Here is a 17,488-nt window from a genome sequence, read left to right on the forward strand (position 1 = left end):
TCAGAGATCTACCATTTTAACTGGAAACTAACACATAGGAAAACACCTGCTTTTATTAATATAAAGTGGTTTTTCCTCTCCTTGGTTTATTCCTGCTCAAGTGAAAAGCTACACAGTTACATATTTTTCTATATTTTGGAGAAAAGTATTTAGCTTCTAATTACTTGACATTAGCTGATAAAGTGATATGATGATACACTTTTAAGAAGACACACTTTTTAAAGTTAGTAGTCACTCAAGTCAGACTCCTAAATGTTTGACATACATTTTGAAAAAGGACTTGTGTATGTATCTCAAAATGTAAGGGTATCATATAATTTAGTATCTTAATTTTGATAATTACATGACTAGATTTTATAGTGTTATTACGAGGTTCTTTTTTTTTTATTCATTAAATGTCACAATCCCTCCTCAGGTGACAGGTGCTAAAAATTACAGGATCACCTATAAAATATGAGTTCTCACACTGATGAGCTCAGAACTACCTGTGAGCAGCCAAATGTTTTGCTCATATTGCAGATAGTTTACAATCTGCACAGACACATGTAAATAAAACTGGCTAATAAATAAGGTGCTGTACAAGGAGCTGAGTCAGAGGTCTAAGAAACTCAGTTTAAAAGTCAGTTTAAAAAAAATGAGCCTTGACAGTCCATTTTAGATTTTTCCCCTCAAACCAGTTGTTAGTCATAAATATATGCAGCAACAGAAAGAACCAATTCATAAACCTATGTGTATGTAGCAAATCAAATGCAAAAAAAAGAAGAAATACAAGACACATGCCAGACAAGCAAAAACTATTTAAATGAACAGATCTGGGTACTATCTAAGCAAAACCAAGCAGGAATCCCAATGCAAAATAACAGGTGTTTCCACAATCACACAAAATATGCAATCCTCATGAAAACAAATCGCCTTATTATAGTGTCCAAGCATCTGCTGCCAAAAAGCGACTCATCATGTCAAGATGCAATATTCCTGATTTGCCATTCAGTCAGAAACTCCAGCAGTGCTGGCTTGATCTCCACAGGCAGAGTACGCAGCACGTTCGTCCTTTTGCCACAGAAAGGATCGTGGCCAACGTGAACCAAATCGGAGCAGATTTGTGTTTATGTTGACAAATCAGCCAAACCAGAGGTGGGCAGCCTTTGAAAACTAGGAATAATGCATTTTCAGTGGGTTTGTAGAGCTCCTGTTATACAAGCAAGTGTGACTGTGCTATGAAGCTGCAAAATGATAGCTTATGCTATGTATGCTTACAGCACTGTAAGCTATATGCTAAGGTAAAAAGCATTAAGTAATACCTTCTTACAGATAGCTCGCAGCTTGAAAGCAGAAAAATGAAATGCAGTTTTCAGATCAGATTTACAGCAAATACCATTATCTTTTCCCATACTACTAAGTAAGACAAGTAAGTACTGGTATAGGAGAATCAATAGGATTGGAGCTTCTTCAGGTTAGAAGGGGGGGACATTCCATTTTCCTGAGTGTGCCAAATGATGCAGCATACTGCAACTGCTACTTGTTGTGATAAGCACTCCAATGAATGCTGGATTCTCTACATAAGAGTCTAGTTTCCTAGAAAGAGGATATCAGGAGTAGCATCAAATCCAAGTAAACACATACCTTTTTGTTAAAGGACCAAATTTTATCCCACTCCATATTCACGACAGATCGAGAGGAGCCCTGGAAAAAAAAAAAACAAACCCAAACCAACACTACATTAATATAAATATTCTAGCTCTTAGACTAATTTAAAACAAAGTTCTTTAAACTGAAAACCTCTATGGTTTGCTTTCATCAAAAACAATTTTTGAACTTGCAAAATAAACCCTTCTCAAGTAAGAACCCTGCAAGCTCATTTTGCGAAGAGCTACTCACAGGTGCTAACATTGTTGAAGCAATACATGTCAAAGTAGTAAAACTTCAAAAGAAACTTCCCAGTGACAAGGACACTAACTGAAGCTTCACAAGAACTTGACCTTATCAAGGGAGATTCAAAGAATCAGAAGAGAACACCCACCTGAGCAGCAATAAACTGTTTGAGCCCTTCAACTGTCATGCCTCTTCTCAGGACACCCCGCACAGTGGGAAATCTTGGGTCATCCCTAGTGGAAAAAGGTATTTCATCAGTGTCACATCCCAAATTCTCTAAATTCTACACTGATCAAAACTTTATTAATACTGCCACACATGAAAGGCACAGATTCAGTGTATTTTACTTAAGTGAACTCACAGCTAGGTGGGAACACCTAACTGAAAAGACTGAGCTCTTATCCATACAAAACATACGGAGGTCTTCCCCCTCACCTCAGGAAGGGAAGCCACCTCTCAGTGAAGTGGCCATTTTCCTGTATCTGTGCAATCTTAGGTCTGTCAAAAATGAGCAAGGAAAAGTTATTTCCTTATCCAATATTTCCTTTCCAATGGCACCTGAAAACTGTTACTTGAAACAACAAAGCTTGATTCTTTCTCATTCAAGAGAAACCAGAAACAGATGAGTGACCGTGACAATGCTCTCTCTTGATGAAATAAATGATAGAATTCTATGATTTTTTTTCTCTGATGGAAAAAACAAAAAGGCCTAATCTGCAATGTAACATTTGAGTTGGTGGGAATGTGAATCAAACCTTGCTGAAGACCTAACAGGGAGGCTTAGGGAAGGAAAGGTCTTCATAAGACCAGCTACACCTCATGGGAAAGAAAAAAGGGCAGGGGGAGGAAAGGATAAATTTGGCTCTAGCAAAGTGGCTCCATGCATGAAGTAGGAATCTAAGCTTCCAACTCAACTGACAACTAGGCAACTAGTCCACCAATCACTGTTTGTAGAAATTGAACTAATCTGAAAAAATTAACAGCAGGAAGGAGGGGGAGGGCAGGTGGGAGAGAAGTTGGTGTATTTGACTAGATGAACAGAAGTACTTCAATCCAGGCCCTCTTCTGGCATTGCTTAGGAATGACTCCAATGACAACATCCAATGACTCAAGAGTGGACAATGTGTAAGTGGCACCCACAGCAAAAGCCAGAGTCCAAAAATAACTGCCTCATGTTTATTACAGACATTAATATGTATGTACATAGCCACTGTAGAGTAGGAAACAGACATGTTATACGTGCAGAAGCCACTGTAATTAATCTATATTCTTAAATATTGTTTAAATATTCATTTATACTGTCCCAAAGTGAAAATGAATGTGCCAGCCATGAGGATCTTAGGAAACACTGCTGAGCTACAGCCATGGAACATACCATCCATCCACAAGGCCTTCGTTGACAAACCATGTGAGCTTTCTCTTGGAGAGCACAGTGTTGTTGAGGTTCAGCCTGCTATACTCCCATATATATGGTTTCCTTATGCCCAGAGCCTCAATAATCCAGTAGAATTGTTCATCTCTGTCATGGTATTCAGTTGTTCTCAGTGCATGTGTGACACCTTCAATACTATCAACAATGGGGCAGGCGAAGTCGTACGTGGGATAAACCCTGACAAAAAGATCTTTAATTAGCAGGGCAGAACAAAACTTTCCTCCCACATAAACATTTAAACTCAGCACAATTTATATTCATATATTATGAATATTTATAACCTATGATCCTGAAAACTTTCAGATCAAGACTAAAATAACACATACACAACAAATTGTCCACAAAAAGATCCAGGGGGCAAAACATTTTTAAGACAAAGGAAGCCTTCAAGAAATTAACTGACCACAGCCTTAATATTCAAGCCTAAAAAAACAACCCTACACTGCTAGTGTTTTTTTTAAACACATGTAAGGACCAAAACTGAAATAATATTCACTGCTCACCATGATGGCCAACTCACAGGTTTTAAAAGTCACTTGCCCAAGTTTCAGAAAGTCAGGAGACTCATCACATATTCTGGTTGAAAAATGCCAGCAGGTTCCAAGTATCAAAAGAAGTTTACTAAGGAATGGTAAATGCCCTCAAAAGAGCAAAAGTTACAGGCCACACAAGAAGAAAGTGGGACATACTTGTAAGTACTTCCAGTCCGAGGGTGAGGCTGGTTTTTACAACGATAAAGAGTTGGATCCCTCATACATCCATTATTACTACTCATATCTATTTTTGCTCGTAGACAGCAAGTTTGTCCATATTCTGTTCCCTTTTTCATTTCTTCCCACATTTGTAGATTCTTATTAACACCTAAGAACAACAAAAATAAACCATTTTCTAAGGTATTATGAAGATGATACAGAACCAAGTTTTATTACTGCAGTAACAAAAATCAGTGTCACCCCCCTCTTTAGACACTGGAATTTATTTTCACACATTTTACATCTTGAATTTTTTAAGTGGTAATGACTGGTGATGAATTCATACATACACACGTTTACTGCACTGCTCTAAATGTATACTTAATCCATCCAGCCTTGTAGAACAAAGCACTAAACACTTCCAAGTCCTTGTAAGGACCTTGAAGATACGCAATTCAGTAATCTCACTCATATTTGTTAATAAAAATCAAGTTTTGATGCCAAATCAAAAAGGTAAGAAAGCAAGACTGAAGCTTAAAATATCTTACAGTTATTTCTGTGTTTAGATTCCACTCTTTGCTCACGCTCTGCTTTCATCTGTTCTGCAGGAGTGTCATCCACATATGCCTTCCCTTCTTGAATAAGCTTCTCAGCATATTTCATTATTGTTTCAAAGTGATCTGAGGTATATGTAAATTGATCCGGTTTGATGTGCAGCATGGCAACGTCTTCGAGAATAACCTGCAAAGCGTGAAATCGTACACTGTAACACTCAGGAAAGGTAGCTTTCTTAAAACTTTATCCTCTTCATGTCAGATGTGGTGTTTTTAATGCTCCATTGTCCAGGAAGGATAAGCCAAAATAATAAGCATGAAAGAAGAGAGAGGCATGCACTTCTCATTCATTCACAGCCTATAATCACACGAGGTCAGACTTAACTTCAAGAAGGAAGTAGGACGAGAAAAGGAGATGAAAGCAGAAACAAATTACTTGTTAAGGACAAGTTTTGTGCAATGAAAACAACACTGCATTGCAAGAATTGCCTATCTACCTACTGTAAAATAAATATTGGACAAAGGGAAGAAACCAGCTACCAATAAAAGGGCTTTAAGCTTTTTAAGGTAAAGTTGACAGAAATTCCTTCAAATCATAAAACTTAAGTGTAACACTAATATTGTAAAAACCTAGTGCAAAAAAAGTGGGCATTAGCAGATCTCCATGTCAGTTCCCCTTGAATTAGCTACACAGCAATTGGATTTCTCTGCTCTCTTATCATACCTTTTCAAAGTCTTCTTTCTCTTTTTCTGGATTTGTGTCATCAAATCTCATAATAAGTTTTCCTTTAAAGTTAACTTGGTAGTGCTGATTTAGCAGGGCAGCTTTGGCATGACCAATATGCAGATATCTAAAAAGGAAAAAAAAAAAAAAAATCTATACACCAGAACTACTTCAGCTAGACTTCTTTATTTCTGAGGGAAGGAGAAAGAATGGAAAGCAATACCTAAGTGTAACAAACAAACCAACCTAGGATATTGGTTGAAACACTATACATTTATGAAAGTAGATTATGGTTCTTCTTTCATAAATTTAGTAGTTAACTGCTAATAATATCTAAATCTGTAAATTAGAGTGTCGTTATGGATATAACGACTGCATTTATCTCCACTTTTACAGACTAACTTAAACCAACTGTTGATGATACCCAGTAGCAGCTACCAGATAATCTGAACCTCCCACATTCACAAGAGTGGAATTTGGTGGTTGCTGTGTATTTTTCAACATAAGCTATAAAGCTATTGACATTTTAAACTAAATATAAATCCCCAAATCCACAAAATGAAAATCTCTTACAAAAAGAGAATAACATGTCCCTGAAGAACAGTGTTTTAAAACACCAGGATTAAGACACTAAAAACTACTAAAGTAAGTTGAGAATGTTATGCACATACATGTATACAATACATAATTTACAATATTTTAGAAACAGTTTATACTGGACTAATAGAGTAAGAAACACAACTACAAAAGTCATGTGATGCTGAACAGCCAGTTTAATGAACAAATGCAATCATGGAAATTTTATAGGTCATCAGGCAATTCCAAAAAGAAACAGAAAATTAAAAGCTGGCTGAAAATTGAATTTATTATACTGGCTCATCACATCTCCTCTGTGTGGTCTTTAAGGAGTTTGTGCTTTGGTATTCCATACAGCCTGGGCCCCCGAGCCTCCATTATACATCTGGTGTCAAGCTTCCCCCAGGAAGGCTATCCCATACATCTTTCCTTTCTCAAATCTAAGCTTCCTTGGAAAGCACTGAGTCCCTTGACCCATTTCATAAGGACTGCATGTCCACGTCATAGCTCCTGGCAGGGCACACACATCCGTCATCGATGCAAATGCCATCCTCCTGCTTCTCCTAATCCCACTGCTGAGCAGCACCACATCACCTCACCACCAACCTCCCTATTCCAAGGCCAAGGAACAGTGCAGTGGAGTATAGAGGAGAAGTGAATCAACAGCTCTAGTGAAGACAAAGCTTTAACACTCATTTGGTTTAGCAGCCTTGTCTGATAAGCTGATTAACATCTTCACCAAAGCACTTTTTTTTTAAAGACAAAACACAAATAGAACTTTCTCAAAGTATTCATGTTTCTTACCCACTTGCTTCAGGAGGAAACCTTACAATGACCTTTCCCATCTCTGCACCAGGAAGTTCAACAAACTTCCCAACATCCGCTTTCTTTTCTTTTTCTGTTGCCTTGAAAAAAGACATAATTATAGTTTGTATTAGCTGTAAAATCAGATATAAAACTGTAGATAATACCTTCTGTATCAAATTCTCCTTTCAAACCTATAAGCTGCCACATTGGACCCCAAACTCATCTCTTCACAACTTTCACATTACTCAAGGCACTCCAAAACAAGATTAATTCTAGAGTTTTAAGTTATTTTGTCTTCAAATCTGGTCCAGGACTGAGAAGTCCCACCAACTTGTCTAATTTATTCCATAGGAGAAAACAATTGCTAGTTAAGGTTTTATATCTTAGTGTTCTTAACTGAATGTGATTAACAAATTCAGTCAACTGAAGAGTGCAACCTTTGCAGCTCCATCCGAATCTCAAACTCTTTCTAGAAAAAGCAAACAATGTATCTAAAGAGCAATGCTGATTAAAAGAAGAGGTGCCATATTTCCACGATTCCACTTAAGCGCTGGACTACACAACTCATGCCTTTCTAAATTTGAAAGCGACAGCTTTATCTGTAAACAAGAGTTTAAAAGTTTAGTTCACTGTACGACTGCTTACTTTTAATTTTTAATTCTCTAACTAAAAAAAAAAAAAAAATATCTTGCAGTGTATTCACAGGAATAAAGCTACTCTCTCCAGAGGATCTGAGTAAATCTTACCATTTTAACCTTTGGTGCACCAGCAGCCCACTTGGCTCCTACTGACTGGAAAGCGCGTTGTACCTCAAGGAAGTTGTACCATCGCTTTGCATGCACAGGAGCTTTGTTTTGCTCTAATTGCTCTTGCCACGTGCTATTACCTGTTAGAAAACAAATCATTTTTCAAGTTATTAAATTATAAAAATAAAATTACTTTTATCAACAGCAGCTTTTTAAGACTAAAAAAAGATTTTGATTTTAAAAATCTACTTACTCTCTCTTCTCTACTTGTGTCACAGGGACACAAGTCATTCAAAATCAAATTAAAGAAACAAATTCCCTTCAAACCCAAAACATACTGCATTCCTTCTTGGATTCATCACAGCAGAAGGTGAGGGGGAACAGTCAACACACATTTTTCTTTGCAACATCCACCTCAAAATTAGTAGCAACTTCATTTCAAGACAGAAATATAGGATATCCTTTTATTGTGTGTACATTTGATGTTTTCTAAGCTTTATCATAAGTGAAATATGTGCCAATACCACCCTTTATTTCTGCAGGGCTGTATTCCCACAATCTCATTTCCAAGGAACACAACTTCACTAGAAGGATTCTGATGGGGAAAAGGAGGGAAAAAACAGGACACTCCCTTCAGATTTCCCTCAAGAGCAGCAACTTTGAAAAAATACCAAAAGCTGCTAGCTTTTAATCTTAATTATGCACCTTAGTTTCAAGTGGAATCTGGTTATACTGAATGGCAGATTGTCATCTACTACCTTTAGATACAGAGCTAAGAGAAAATAAAAACCAAATCCATAAAAAAATATCATCAAAGCTTCTTTAACCTCTGAAGGGTATTTCGCAGAGTAACATGTACCTCTTTTAATAATTCAAAGTAAACACCAAAGAAATTTCCTCTGCCAAGATAATGTCATGGAAAGGTCTGTGCATATAATTTTACATTGCACATTTTTGTATTGAGGCAACAGGCAATAAAAGATGCTATTACAATTATTAACACAAGAAGTTAGAAAAAATTCCACCTAGGTATTACATCTCATAAATTTCCAAATGTAACAACAATTTAAAAATAAGATCTAGGGTTTCCTAAGCTATACGATTGCCATCACTAGTGATGCACTGGACACAGAAGTGTGCATGACAGTACATAGTCTGTCATACACCTAAGAATCACCACTAGCATCCACAAAAAAGAAAAACTGGGGATTTCTGTTGTATACTGATTGCAAGCCAATGAAACAGAGAACATAAACCAGTACCTTTTAGGACAGCCCAAACACACACATCTGCAAGACTCAGAGAGTTTCCCACCAAGTAGGTCCGTAGAGACAGACAGTGGTTGAGTTCTTGGACGGCTGAAGGGAACTGGCTGGCAGTGGATAACTTTGTAGCACTGAACTCCAGCCAATGGTCAATCTTGTTTGAAGGGACAAAAGACAGTTAAAGTTACTGAAGGAATGAGAATTAAGTTTGTTAAATAACTGAATAATACACAGTCGATCTAATAGCTGAACAGAAAACATTAACAGGAACATTAGCATTAAATATATCAGATCATAATGTACGTTGAAAGACTACTTAAAATAAATTACACTGAAAAATTCACCCAGAACTATACCAAATGACAAAATTTAATTTCTTCCTTCAGCATGAATTCAACTGCTGAAAACACCAGCTGCACTGAAGTTATTCTCATCAGCAGAATAATAAGCAGTTCTTAGGTACTCACTTATGACACAGAGCATATAATAATACCATTATCCCTTAACTATTTAGATACCATATTTGTGACCTATTTGATCTTCCTGGTGCTGCTGCTGGTTAAGTATACCATTTTCCCTTCAGTCCCTATCTTCTCTTCCTCATGTCCTTTTAGATTTGAAGAAATCAAACCCCACCCCTTCACAAGTCCTACTCCCCTCTCCGCAGAAGTTTTTTTTCATCTATCTTTGTACATAAACGTACAAAAAACTATGAAGAATTAGGCTGGTTAATAATGTAGCCCTGTCTATAAACTGTACCCCTCAACTCTGCAAGAGACTCAGTGTCTCTTCTACTCCTCTGGTCCTATTTCATGTGTAAGTGTTCTGCAAACTGCAACAGGAATCCTTCCAACGTTCAAGCCAACGTGGCAGGCACAGATGTAATTACAACCACCACAGAATTCAGTTCAGTCATTTGCAGTTACACGCCAAAATATGTGCACCACAAATGCAGCTGTCACCGTACTTCTCCAAGTACAGTATTATTTTTGAAAGAGGCAGAAGTGAAAAGAAGTATTGTATCAGAAATACCAGCCCCAAAAGTGTGTTTGCTGAGGTCTGGTCTTAACTTAAAAACAAGGGATTTGGACAGAAATTTTAAATAGCCACAAGGTAACTTACAACTTTTTTAATGCCTCACAGGCAAAATACTAAGACAACACTTCCCTTGAGACCAGCTATGGGGGCTGAAGAGTGATTACTACTGGCTTCAAGTAAAAAAGACCTGAAGACTTGTAGAAAAGACTTGAATCAAGTCCTTCCATCCCTCCCCAAATTTCAGAGGAAAGTAATTTCAATTTGTCTGCTAGTTTCAGTTATCAACTTAAAATTCAGCATATGATTGATTATTCTGAGCTAGACCTAGGAGGAAACTGGGGTCAGGGTTTTGTCTATCATATAGAGCAAAAACTGCTACAGGATTACAATGCCACACAGTGTTCCTTGGTGTTACACTGAAATGTTACAAGGTAGCAACTGGTGGCAACAGAGCTGAGGAAAGTGAGAAGGGAAAATCCCATGTATCACCTTCCAACCTGAATTATTTTATATTAGTGAGCTGTCAGTTTAGGAGCTGCTATTGCAGGGGTGGGAAAGGGCAATCCTTCCAAAGCTCAGACTTCTCAGTCTACTTTATACAAAGGAGGAAGCGTAGCAAAACAAAACCCTCAGCATCCCACATAGCTGGAACCTCAGTCTAACAGTAAAACGCAGAACAACAGACACAAGGTCAAAAAAACCCCAATCCCAAAACACACCCCTGCCCCTGCAAACATTGAACAGGCAAAAAGAGAAAAAAAGGAAAAGAAAAAAACAAAACCAAGAGAGAAGAGCATGATTCAAGGCCACGATGGATGGGGTTTTGAGCAACCTGGTCTAGCAGAAAGTGTCCCTACCCACAGGAGGTGGTTGGAAATAAATGGTCTTTAAGGTCCCTTCCAACCCAAACCATGTTATGATTCTGTGATTCCTTCTCACCTCAGTGTGTTCCAAAAGATTTGAGCCATACAACCCAGCAGAGGCAGCAACTCGAGCCAGGTACCGAGCTATTGAATTCACATCGGTAAATGAAACTTGCCTAAAAACAGAAAGAGGCAAGACAAACGTAGGTTAAATTACTACATCCAGTCAGTTCAACTTTAATTGCACACACATAGCTGAAACATGTGCAAAGCAAACACAAAATAACTTCCCTGTAAACCAACAGGTACCAGGTCACCAGAGTAAAAAAAAATAATAAATAAACCTAGCACAAGAATAAATAAGTCCTTGCTTTTCTACCACCAGATGGAATAATAAGCTTCTAAATATGAAAGAATTTTTTTTAGGCTGAAAATAAGAAAATAAGATTCTGATTATTCTTTCAAATACTAAAACTTTCTCCACATCTGACAGAATTCGTAAGTATAACCTGAGCTACAGATTTTCCAGATTATAAGGAGCTAATCAATATTTGTTTTCTCTTCATAAAAGAAGGATGACTTTGAAGAGGATTCCTAGTGAATCAACAGAAGAATTGAGAGGTCTTCATCATGGTTTTAAGGGCTAGTATCAGGGGAAAAAACCCTGTCCTTTTATTACTCACTTTACTTAATTCACACTTCACAGAGACCATCCCCTGGTGAAGAAACTCGCCTGCCTGTATTTGTTTTTTTACCCAATCTCCTCCAGATAAAAGGAGGAGACAACTAATTTGAATTTGTTGTCCCCATTCCACTTACGAAAGTTTTCAATAGATCTGCAGAAGAAAGGCTCTCCAAAGGGCATATTCCTCTCTTTGTTTTCATGTCCCTTTTCCACATTATATACAGTATCAAAGAAAGCTGCATACTGTCAGAAATCTAGCTTCCAATTAGTCTAAGATAAACTAATATTTACTAAACAGCTTTGGAAGAAAGATGCATCACAAGCATCAGTTCTCCAGATTATACTCATCTCTACTGTACAGTTCCACATAGATGCAGACTGCAAAAATAGAGCTCCAATTGCTTCTAAATCAAGCGTTGACATCAACAAAAGGAGTCCCTATAAGTGGTCTTTAATGGACTGAATGCTACACTCCAACTTGTCCAGCCAAGGTTCCACTTCTGTTCTGTCATTGTCCTCTATTTCCTTTTGTACCTACTGTGTCCTTTATAAAATTAAAAGAATTCTGATAGCCCTCAAGCCTTGCAAAGATCAACAAAAGCTTTGAAAATTATACAGAAGACTTCTTGATATATTAACAATTAGAATGTGTCCCATTTTTAGTAGAAATGGATCAGACAGTCTCATTAGGATAATTGCAGTAAAACCTAATGAATATAGTTCAGTGGGAGGGGCTTTTTGTTTGCTTGTTTTTAATTTTGCCTGGTTTCCAAGCATCTAGGATCCAGTAAATATATATAAGAGCCATAAAATATAACTAAAACCAGAAGTCACAGTAGGGTGTTTAAATTACACAAAGTGTATCCTATTCTAATTTCACACCATCAGATTTTAATGAAGCTTTTTTCAAACTGAGAAAAACAAAACACTTCCAATACATTTTCATTTGAAAAGCCTGTGAAATGCACTTTCATTATTTCACTAGTTCACACCAAAACAAATACCCCTTGATTACTCAAGCAAAACTGAATAAATGTATGAAAAGGGAAAATGTTACTCTGAGTAAAATCTTATTTATGCTTTAAAAGTTGTTATTTTCTTCAGGAAAAACAAAATACTTCCACCCAAACAGCACTAATTGACCTCTTTGGGAAAGTTATAAAAGGCTCTTTGCAGCCAGTGCCTGCTAACTCCAGATAAGTAAGGAAAAATGAACAGAGCCAATGCAATGTTACAGGCAAAGAGCAGCTCTTGAGAGTGACATGAAATGCCACATAATTACACCAGGGCAAAAATTCAAGAAGTACAAGACAAGATGGGGAAAAGGAACAAAAAAACCCAGCAAACACAAAACAAAAAACCCAAATAAACAAAACCAAAACAAACACAACAACAAACAACAAAACAAAACACAAATTATTTCCAATCATAATAAACCCTTATTGAATTGTCTTGCAAAAAGCTTTCCAGAATGGTTGGATTCACCTGCCTCAGAGGAATAAGTACTCTGAAACGTGCATGTGCTCACCACACAAAACACAAAAGTTCTACTGCAGTTTGTTACCTGAAAGACAGAGGCATACCAAAACTCTCCATAAAGCCATCAGCACTCAGCAGAGTGGTTTGCTTAGGATCTATTACTACACAAAGTTTTGAAGCCAAGGCTTCAAAAACAACCTTTAAAATAAAATTTATCATCTCAAATTAGCGATAAACCTTTCAGGTAGCTAGCTGACAGCTAAGTTTCAGCTAGTTAGCTGAAAATTTTGTCACCAGATTTTAACTGAGCTTCAAAACAGAACCTAGAAGAATCACAAATAAAATGTTCTTTCTTGTTCAAGGGAAGTCATTAGAACTAATGGATTCCTGAAAAAAAAAAAAATCAAAACCTGAAACATCCCAAGTGCTTTTCACATCATGCCAAAACAAGATGCTTCAGCAGAACTGATGCCATGAGATCCATTTACCAAAAGCATTAGTTGAGATATGAGTTCAGCTGATGCTTCTCACATTGCAGATACACTTTTAACAGACTTTAAGGTAGAGAATCAATTTTTAAAATGATTGTACAACCAAGCTAGGGAAAACTAATGCAATATTGACATCTGGAATAACTTCTTGAACATAAGCCAATGCCAGGGATGAGAGGACACTAACACACAAAAATTTCCATCTGATGGAACCATGATTCTAGACATTATCCACACGGGGCCAAAGTGCAGAAGAAGAGCGTTTGCTTTACATTTCTGACAAGCTCCATTTTAGCCCAAGTGAGTGGTTTTGCAATGCAGTAGGAAGAAGGCACGGTAATACTAAATTATTCAACAAAATTAAATATTATTTCAAAGCCAAGTATATACATTTAAAATATTCCAAGATAATTTCCAAGTGTCACAGGAGTGTATTCATATATTTTGACATACACATCCATACACTGCCTAAACTGTCAAACAAAATCTAAACCTGACTAAGGCTACTTAAGGGGAAAACTTTCTCCTGCAACTAAAAAATATCCAATTAACTTTCTGTTATGCAAGCTGTGTCCCACACGTGCAAAACACACACTGAAGATTATTAAAGCTATACCAATTAAATCCCAATACAACCTGTCACATTTCTCTTGCGTTAATTCAAAACCACAAATTCAATGCCATCACCAGGCACAGAACACTAAAATTTTTAGACTAGAACCCATTCTATTTAAGGCTATCCAGGCACAGCAAAAGACAACATTATATAAGAACTCCTATCTGAGTTCAGGTCCAACATTTTAAACCAGAAAACAATATTTGCAACCAGTAAAACAACCATGACTGAAGACTGTGACTCTTCCTCTGCTTTGATTTTCTGCAAATATATGTACATAGTGACAAGTTCTTTACCTAAGCTTAGAAGACATGGAAATGCTCAGTTGGTGTTAATTTATGGGGAGCAAGTCAGTAACTCTGCAATACAAGATGAAATATGTTGCTTCTATAGCCATTCTAGAGACATGCAGGTATTCCAATCTATGATGCATTGGTGGCTTTAACAGCATCTTCTACTGAATTAGCTCACAAAACGAGAGTTTGCCAGCAAGTCCATGAACAACAGATTTACCCCTGATCTTCTAAAAAACAATCAGTGTTCAAAAACTATAATCAGCAATTCCAAATTCATCATGGTGTTAGTATACTTTAAGTTACAACTGCTATGCTTATGTTTACAAATATGCTCCTTACTGTAGATACTAAATGCCAGAGTTTCCACTGATATGCCAGTCAGCAGGATATCTCCTCTTGATACATCCAAATGTCTTAACTGATATGGAATTTAAGATGACAGTGCAGCTTCCCAAAACTAACAGTGTTACTCCTGCATTTCTGATAGGCATTTGATCTTACTCAGATTGTAAAAAACATCTTCATGCCTCAAACTTGAAATTATTCATTCCAATGGCAGAGTATTTTTAAAAGGACAGACAATAGATTACTACAAAAATTCCCAATACTCTTTCTACAGTGTGCAGATGGATACACCAGATAGCACAGCACAGGTAATTAGCACTTTCCTGAGATAACATCGTGCCTTTGCTTATACACACACAGGAGGGAGCCTAAAATAATTTCACCTAAACATTTAAATTTCAGTCCACCACACACATACAAGTACAAGAAATCTTATACACCAAAACTGTCTGATATAAAATGGCCTTGCTGTTGCTAATCCATGGCACCACAAAAAGTCCTAAACAATAAAGTGACTGGTACAGCATAAATGATTATACATAGGTACATGCAAATAAAAACAGAAGAGTTTTTCCCAAAAAGATCTAGTGGAGAATATATTGTAAATGTTTTGCCTGTGCTACAGAGTACATGCAGTGTACTGCATTACATACAGTAATGCAGTGATGAATAAAACTGTATTCTTTTTCTCTTCCTCCTACCTCAAAAGGTTACTGTCAGTGTTACAACCATGTGATTTTTAAAACTGCTGACCCAAAGGTAGAAGGAGAGATGCAAAGTCACTTACTCGGACACACAGAGGATGGTTTCCTTGCCTTCTTGCACTGAAATTTCAACATCATTCTTCACATGCTCCACCGTCAGCAGAGCTCCTTGAAAAAACAAGAGAAAAAGTTACTGAACTTCCTTCTGGGAGAGATACCTTTCACAGTTACAACCAACCAGTTACATCTCTTATCCAATAGCACCAGGTGACTGAACTGGCTCCTTCAAGTAAGAATGCCCAGGGAAACAAAAAAATCAATGCTCAGTCTCATATGCAAGAGGCTTCTTCTTGGCAATCCTTACAGCTTCAAATTGATAATGTCCAGCACACAGTGATCTGCAGTGAGCTCAGCAAGTGTCAGCTGCAATACATTTGCTTCCAAAGGGTATGGCAAAAATTAGTCCTGTCCCCCAGTATATGAGGAGAATGTAATCAAAAAGCTCTTAATTACTGAGCAGTATTACTAATGTACTCCATCCCAGCCCTGACACACGCATCAAAGGAGATCAATTACTGAATATACCAGTACTTTCTGAACAAGGATGAGACTATTTTTAACCTGATTTAAAGTTTATTAAAAGATTAGCCATTCAAAACCAAGAAACTTGATCCATGTAAATGTGCAGGGAGCTTACACAGGGTTTTCAGAATAAGTAGTTCACCAGTGACACTAAAAAATGGTCTCCAGCAAGAAAAGAATTGTTGAAGTTTTTAGGCTACACCACTGACTGGAAGACAGCTACACCACTGACTGGAAGACAGCTCTGCCCAAGAGGCTTGATGCAAACCTGCTCTGATGTCGACACTCTACAGCAGACACAGCAGCTGAAACAAAGCACTGAGCTCACTTGGCTGTGTTTCTGCACTGGCTCTGCTCCAGAGCCAGCCTGCTGAGCACAAGCAGAGGAGCTGGTGTTCTTTTACTTTGCTCAGAAGCACGTACAAAGGCAGCAAGCTTTTGCATAGGCAAACTAGCCAAAGGACTGTATTCTAGGTCTGGAAAGGCACCTAACCTGTTACAGCCTCCACAGCATGCTGTGCAATTTATCTTCCCTAGAACAACGCTCCAGCTACCAAGGCAGATGATACTATAAGCTATTAATACACTGGCCTAAATACAAACCACTGGCGCTAGGAATCCTCTAGCTCTCACCTCTGCTCAGCTGAAAACCCTTCTTGTGGTATTAAGCGTAAGTCAAGGTTCTTCTTCTCATCCCTCAGCTATTCATCTGTGAAACTCGGGGTGACATCCCTTATGCAATGTTAGTAATACACGTAAGTATTTTAATAACATGCATGGAAATGCTTTGAAAATGACAAGTATTATGTGCACCAAGCTATGTAATTAACACTAATGACATTAAAAGCTACTATGCTTTTCCCACTGCACAGCAGAAATGATGAAGAGTATGAAGTAGGGATGAGTAGGATGAGTGTGCTTGTCTTCTTGATATAAATGTTTCATCTGTAATATGTAATATTTCTGACACAATCATGCAACCTCCTCAAATAAACCTCCAGTGCCACTCACCAGCTGTCAAAGAAAATAAGTCTCCAAACCCCAAAACCTGATGTTAATCACAACTCATATTGCATCATTTTCTTTTCTGGCAAATCAGTATAAACAAGTATCAGGAGAAATTTTATTTAAAACTCATATGTTTTTACACCTTGAATCAGTAATCATGCAAGTTGTATTCAATTCTGAAATACATTTGGGAATAACAGAGAGAAAAACAAATCAATAAACTATGATGAACAATAGGAAGCAAATTTATTTTGAATAGCTAGAACAAAATGGAGAAATTGTATGGAACACGTACAAAAGATTGTTTCCAGATGGGCGGAAGTGAAATGAAGGAGGTTCTCACATTTTTAAAGGCAAAATAACATCGAAGTGCAGTAAGCAACTGAGAAAGCAAGATTTCACAGCGCAACTTCGAGCCAGCTCCCCAGAGAGGAATTTTAGCAGCAAATTAGAACTGAAAATGAAAGACAGCAGCACACTAGCAGAGCTCACGAACAAGCAACGTGAACTAGGGCTGCCTCGAAAATCCAACCTCAACGTGCCAAGTCACCCGAGGCTGCACCCGTGCCCGAGTTCCTTCAGCCCGAGTTGTGCCCAGTGCCGGCCGCTTCGCCACGGCCCGAGCAGCTGCCCAGAGGGACCCGCTGGGCACCCGCGCCCCGCCAGGTGCCAGGGCCGCAGTGGGCACTCGGCCCCGGGAAGGTCGGGAGGAA

General features: G+C 37.8%; 2 protein-coding genes across 7 annotated transcripts in view; one reads left to right on the top strand and one right to left on the bottom strand.

The window, feature by feature from the left end:
* EPRS (glutamyl-prolyl-tRNA synthetase) overlaps positions 1–15,353 on the bottom strand; it is a 36,779-nt gene extending 21,426 nt beyond the window's left edge. For 3 of the 5 annotated variants that reach the window (XM_017730044.1, XM_017730043.1, XM_008630342.2), the window contains exons 1-12: positions 15,269–15,353; positions 10,646–10,745; positions 8,666–8,822; positions 7,404–7,543; positions 6,655–6,755; positions 5,275–5,401; positions 4,545–4,737; positions 3,994–4,165; positions 3,248–3,481; positions 2,021–2,105; positions 1,624–1,683; positions 1,302–1,322 (exon numbers count right to left, since the gene is read on the bottom strand). In XM_017730044.1, the coding sequence (XP_017585533.1) occupies positions 1,302–1,322; positions 1,624–1,683; positions 2,021–2,105; positions 3,248–3,481; positions 3,994–4,165; positions 4,545–4,737; positions 5,275–5,401; positions 6,655–6,755; positions 7,404–7,406 (996 nt within the window). In that variant the 5' untranslated portion in view covers positions 7,407–7,543; positions 8,666–8,822; positions 10,646–10,745; positions 15,269–15,353. The remainder of the gene's footprint in view (positions 1–1,301; positions 1,323–1,623; positions 1,684–2,020; positions 2,106–3,247; positions 3,482–3,993; positions 4,166–4,544; positions 4,738–5,274; positions 5,402–6,654; positions 6,756–7,403; positions 7,544–8,665; positions 8,823–10,645; positions 10,746–15,268) is intronic. The other 2 variants (XM_008630343.2, XM_017730042.1) reach the window with 1 other exon arrangement.
* The window catches only part of LOC103612817 (acrosin-like), a 215,346-nt gene that overhangs the window by 78,758 nt on the left and 119,100 nt on the right, over positions 1–17,488 (top strand). The gene's annotated exons all lie outside the window — the stretch shown is intronic.

Source organism: Corvus brachyrhynchos, unplaced genomic scaffold (assembly GCF_000691975.1).
Source record: "Corvus brachyrhynchos isolate BGI_N302 unplaced genomic scaffold, ASM69197v1 scaffold101, whole genome shotgun sequence".
Lineage (NCBI taxonomy): Eukaryota > Metazoa > Chordata > Aves > Passeriformes > Corvidae > Corvus > Corvus brachyrhynchos.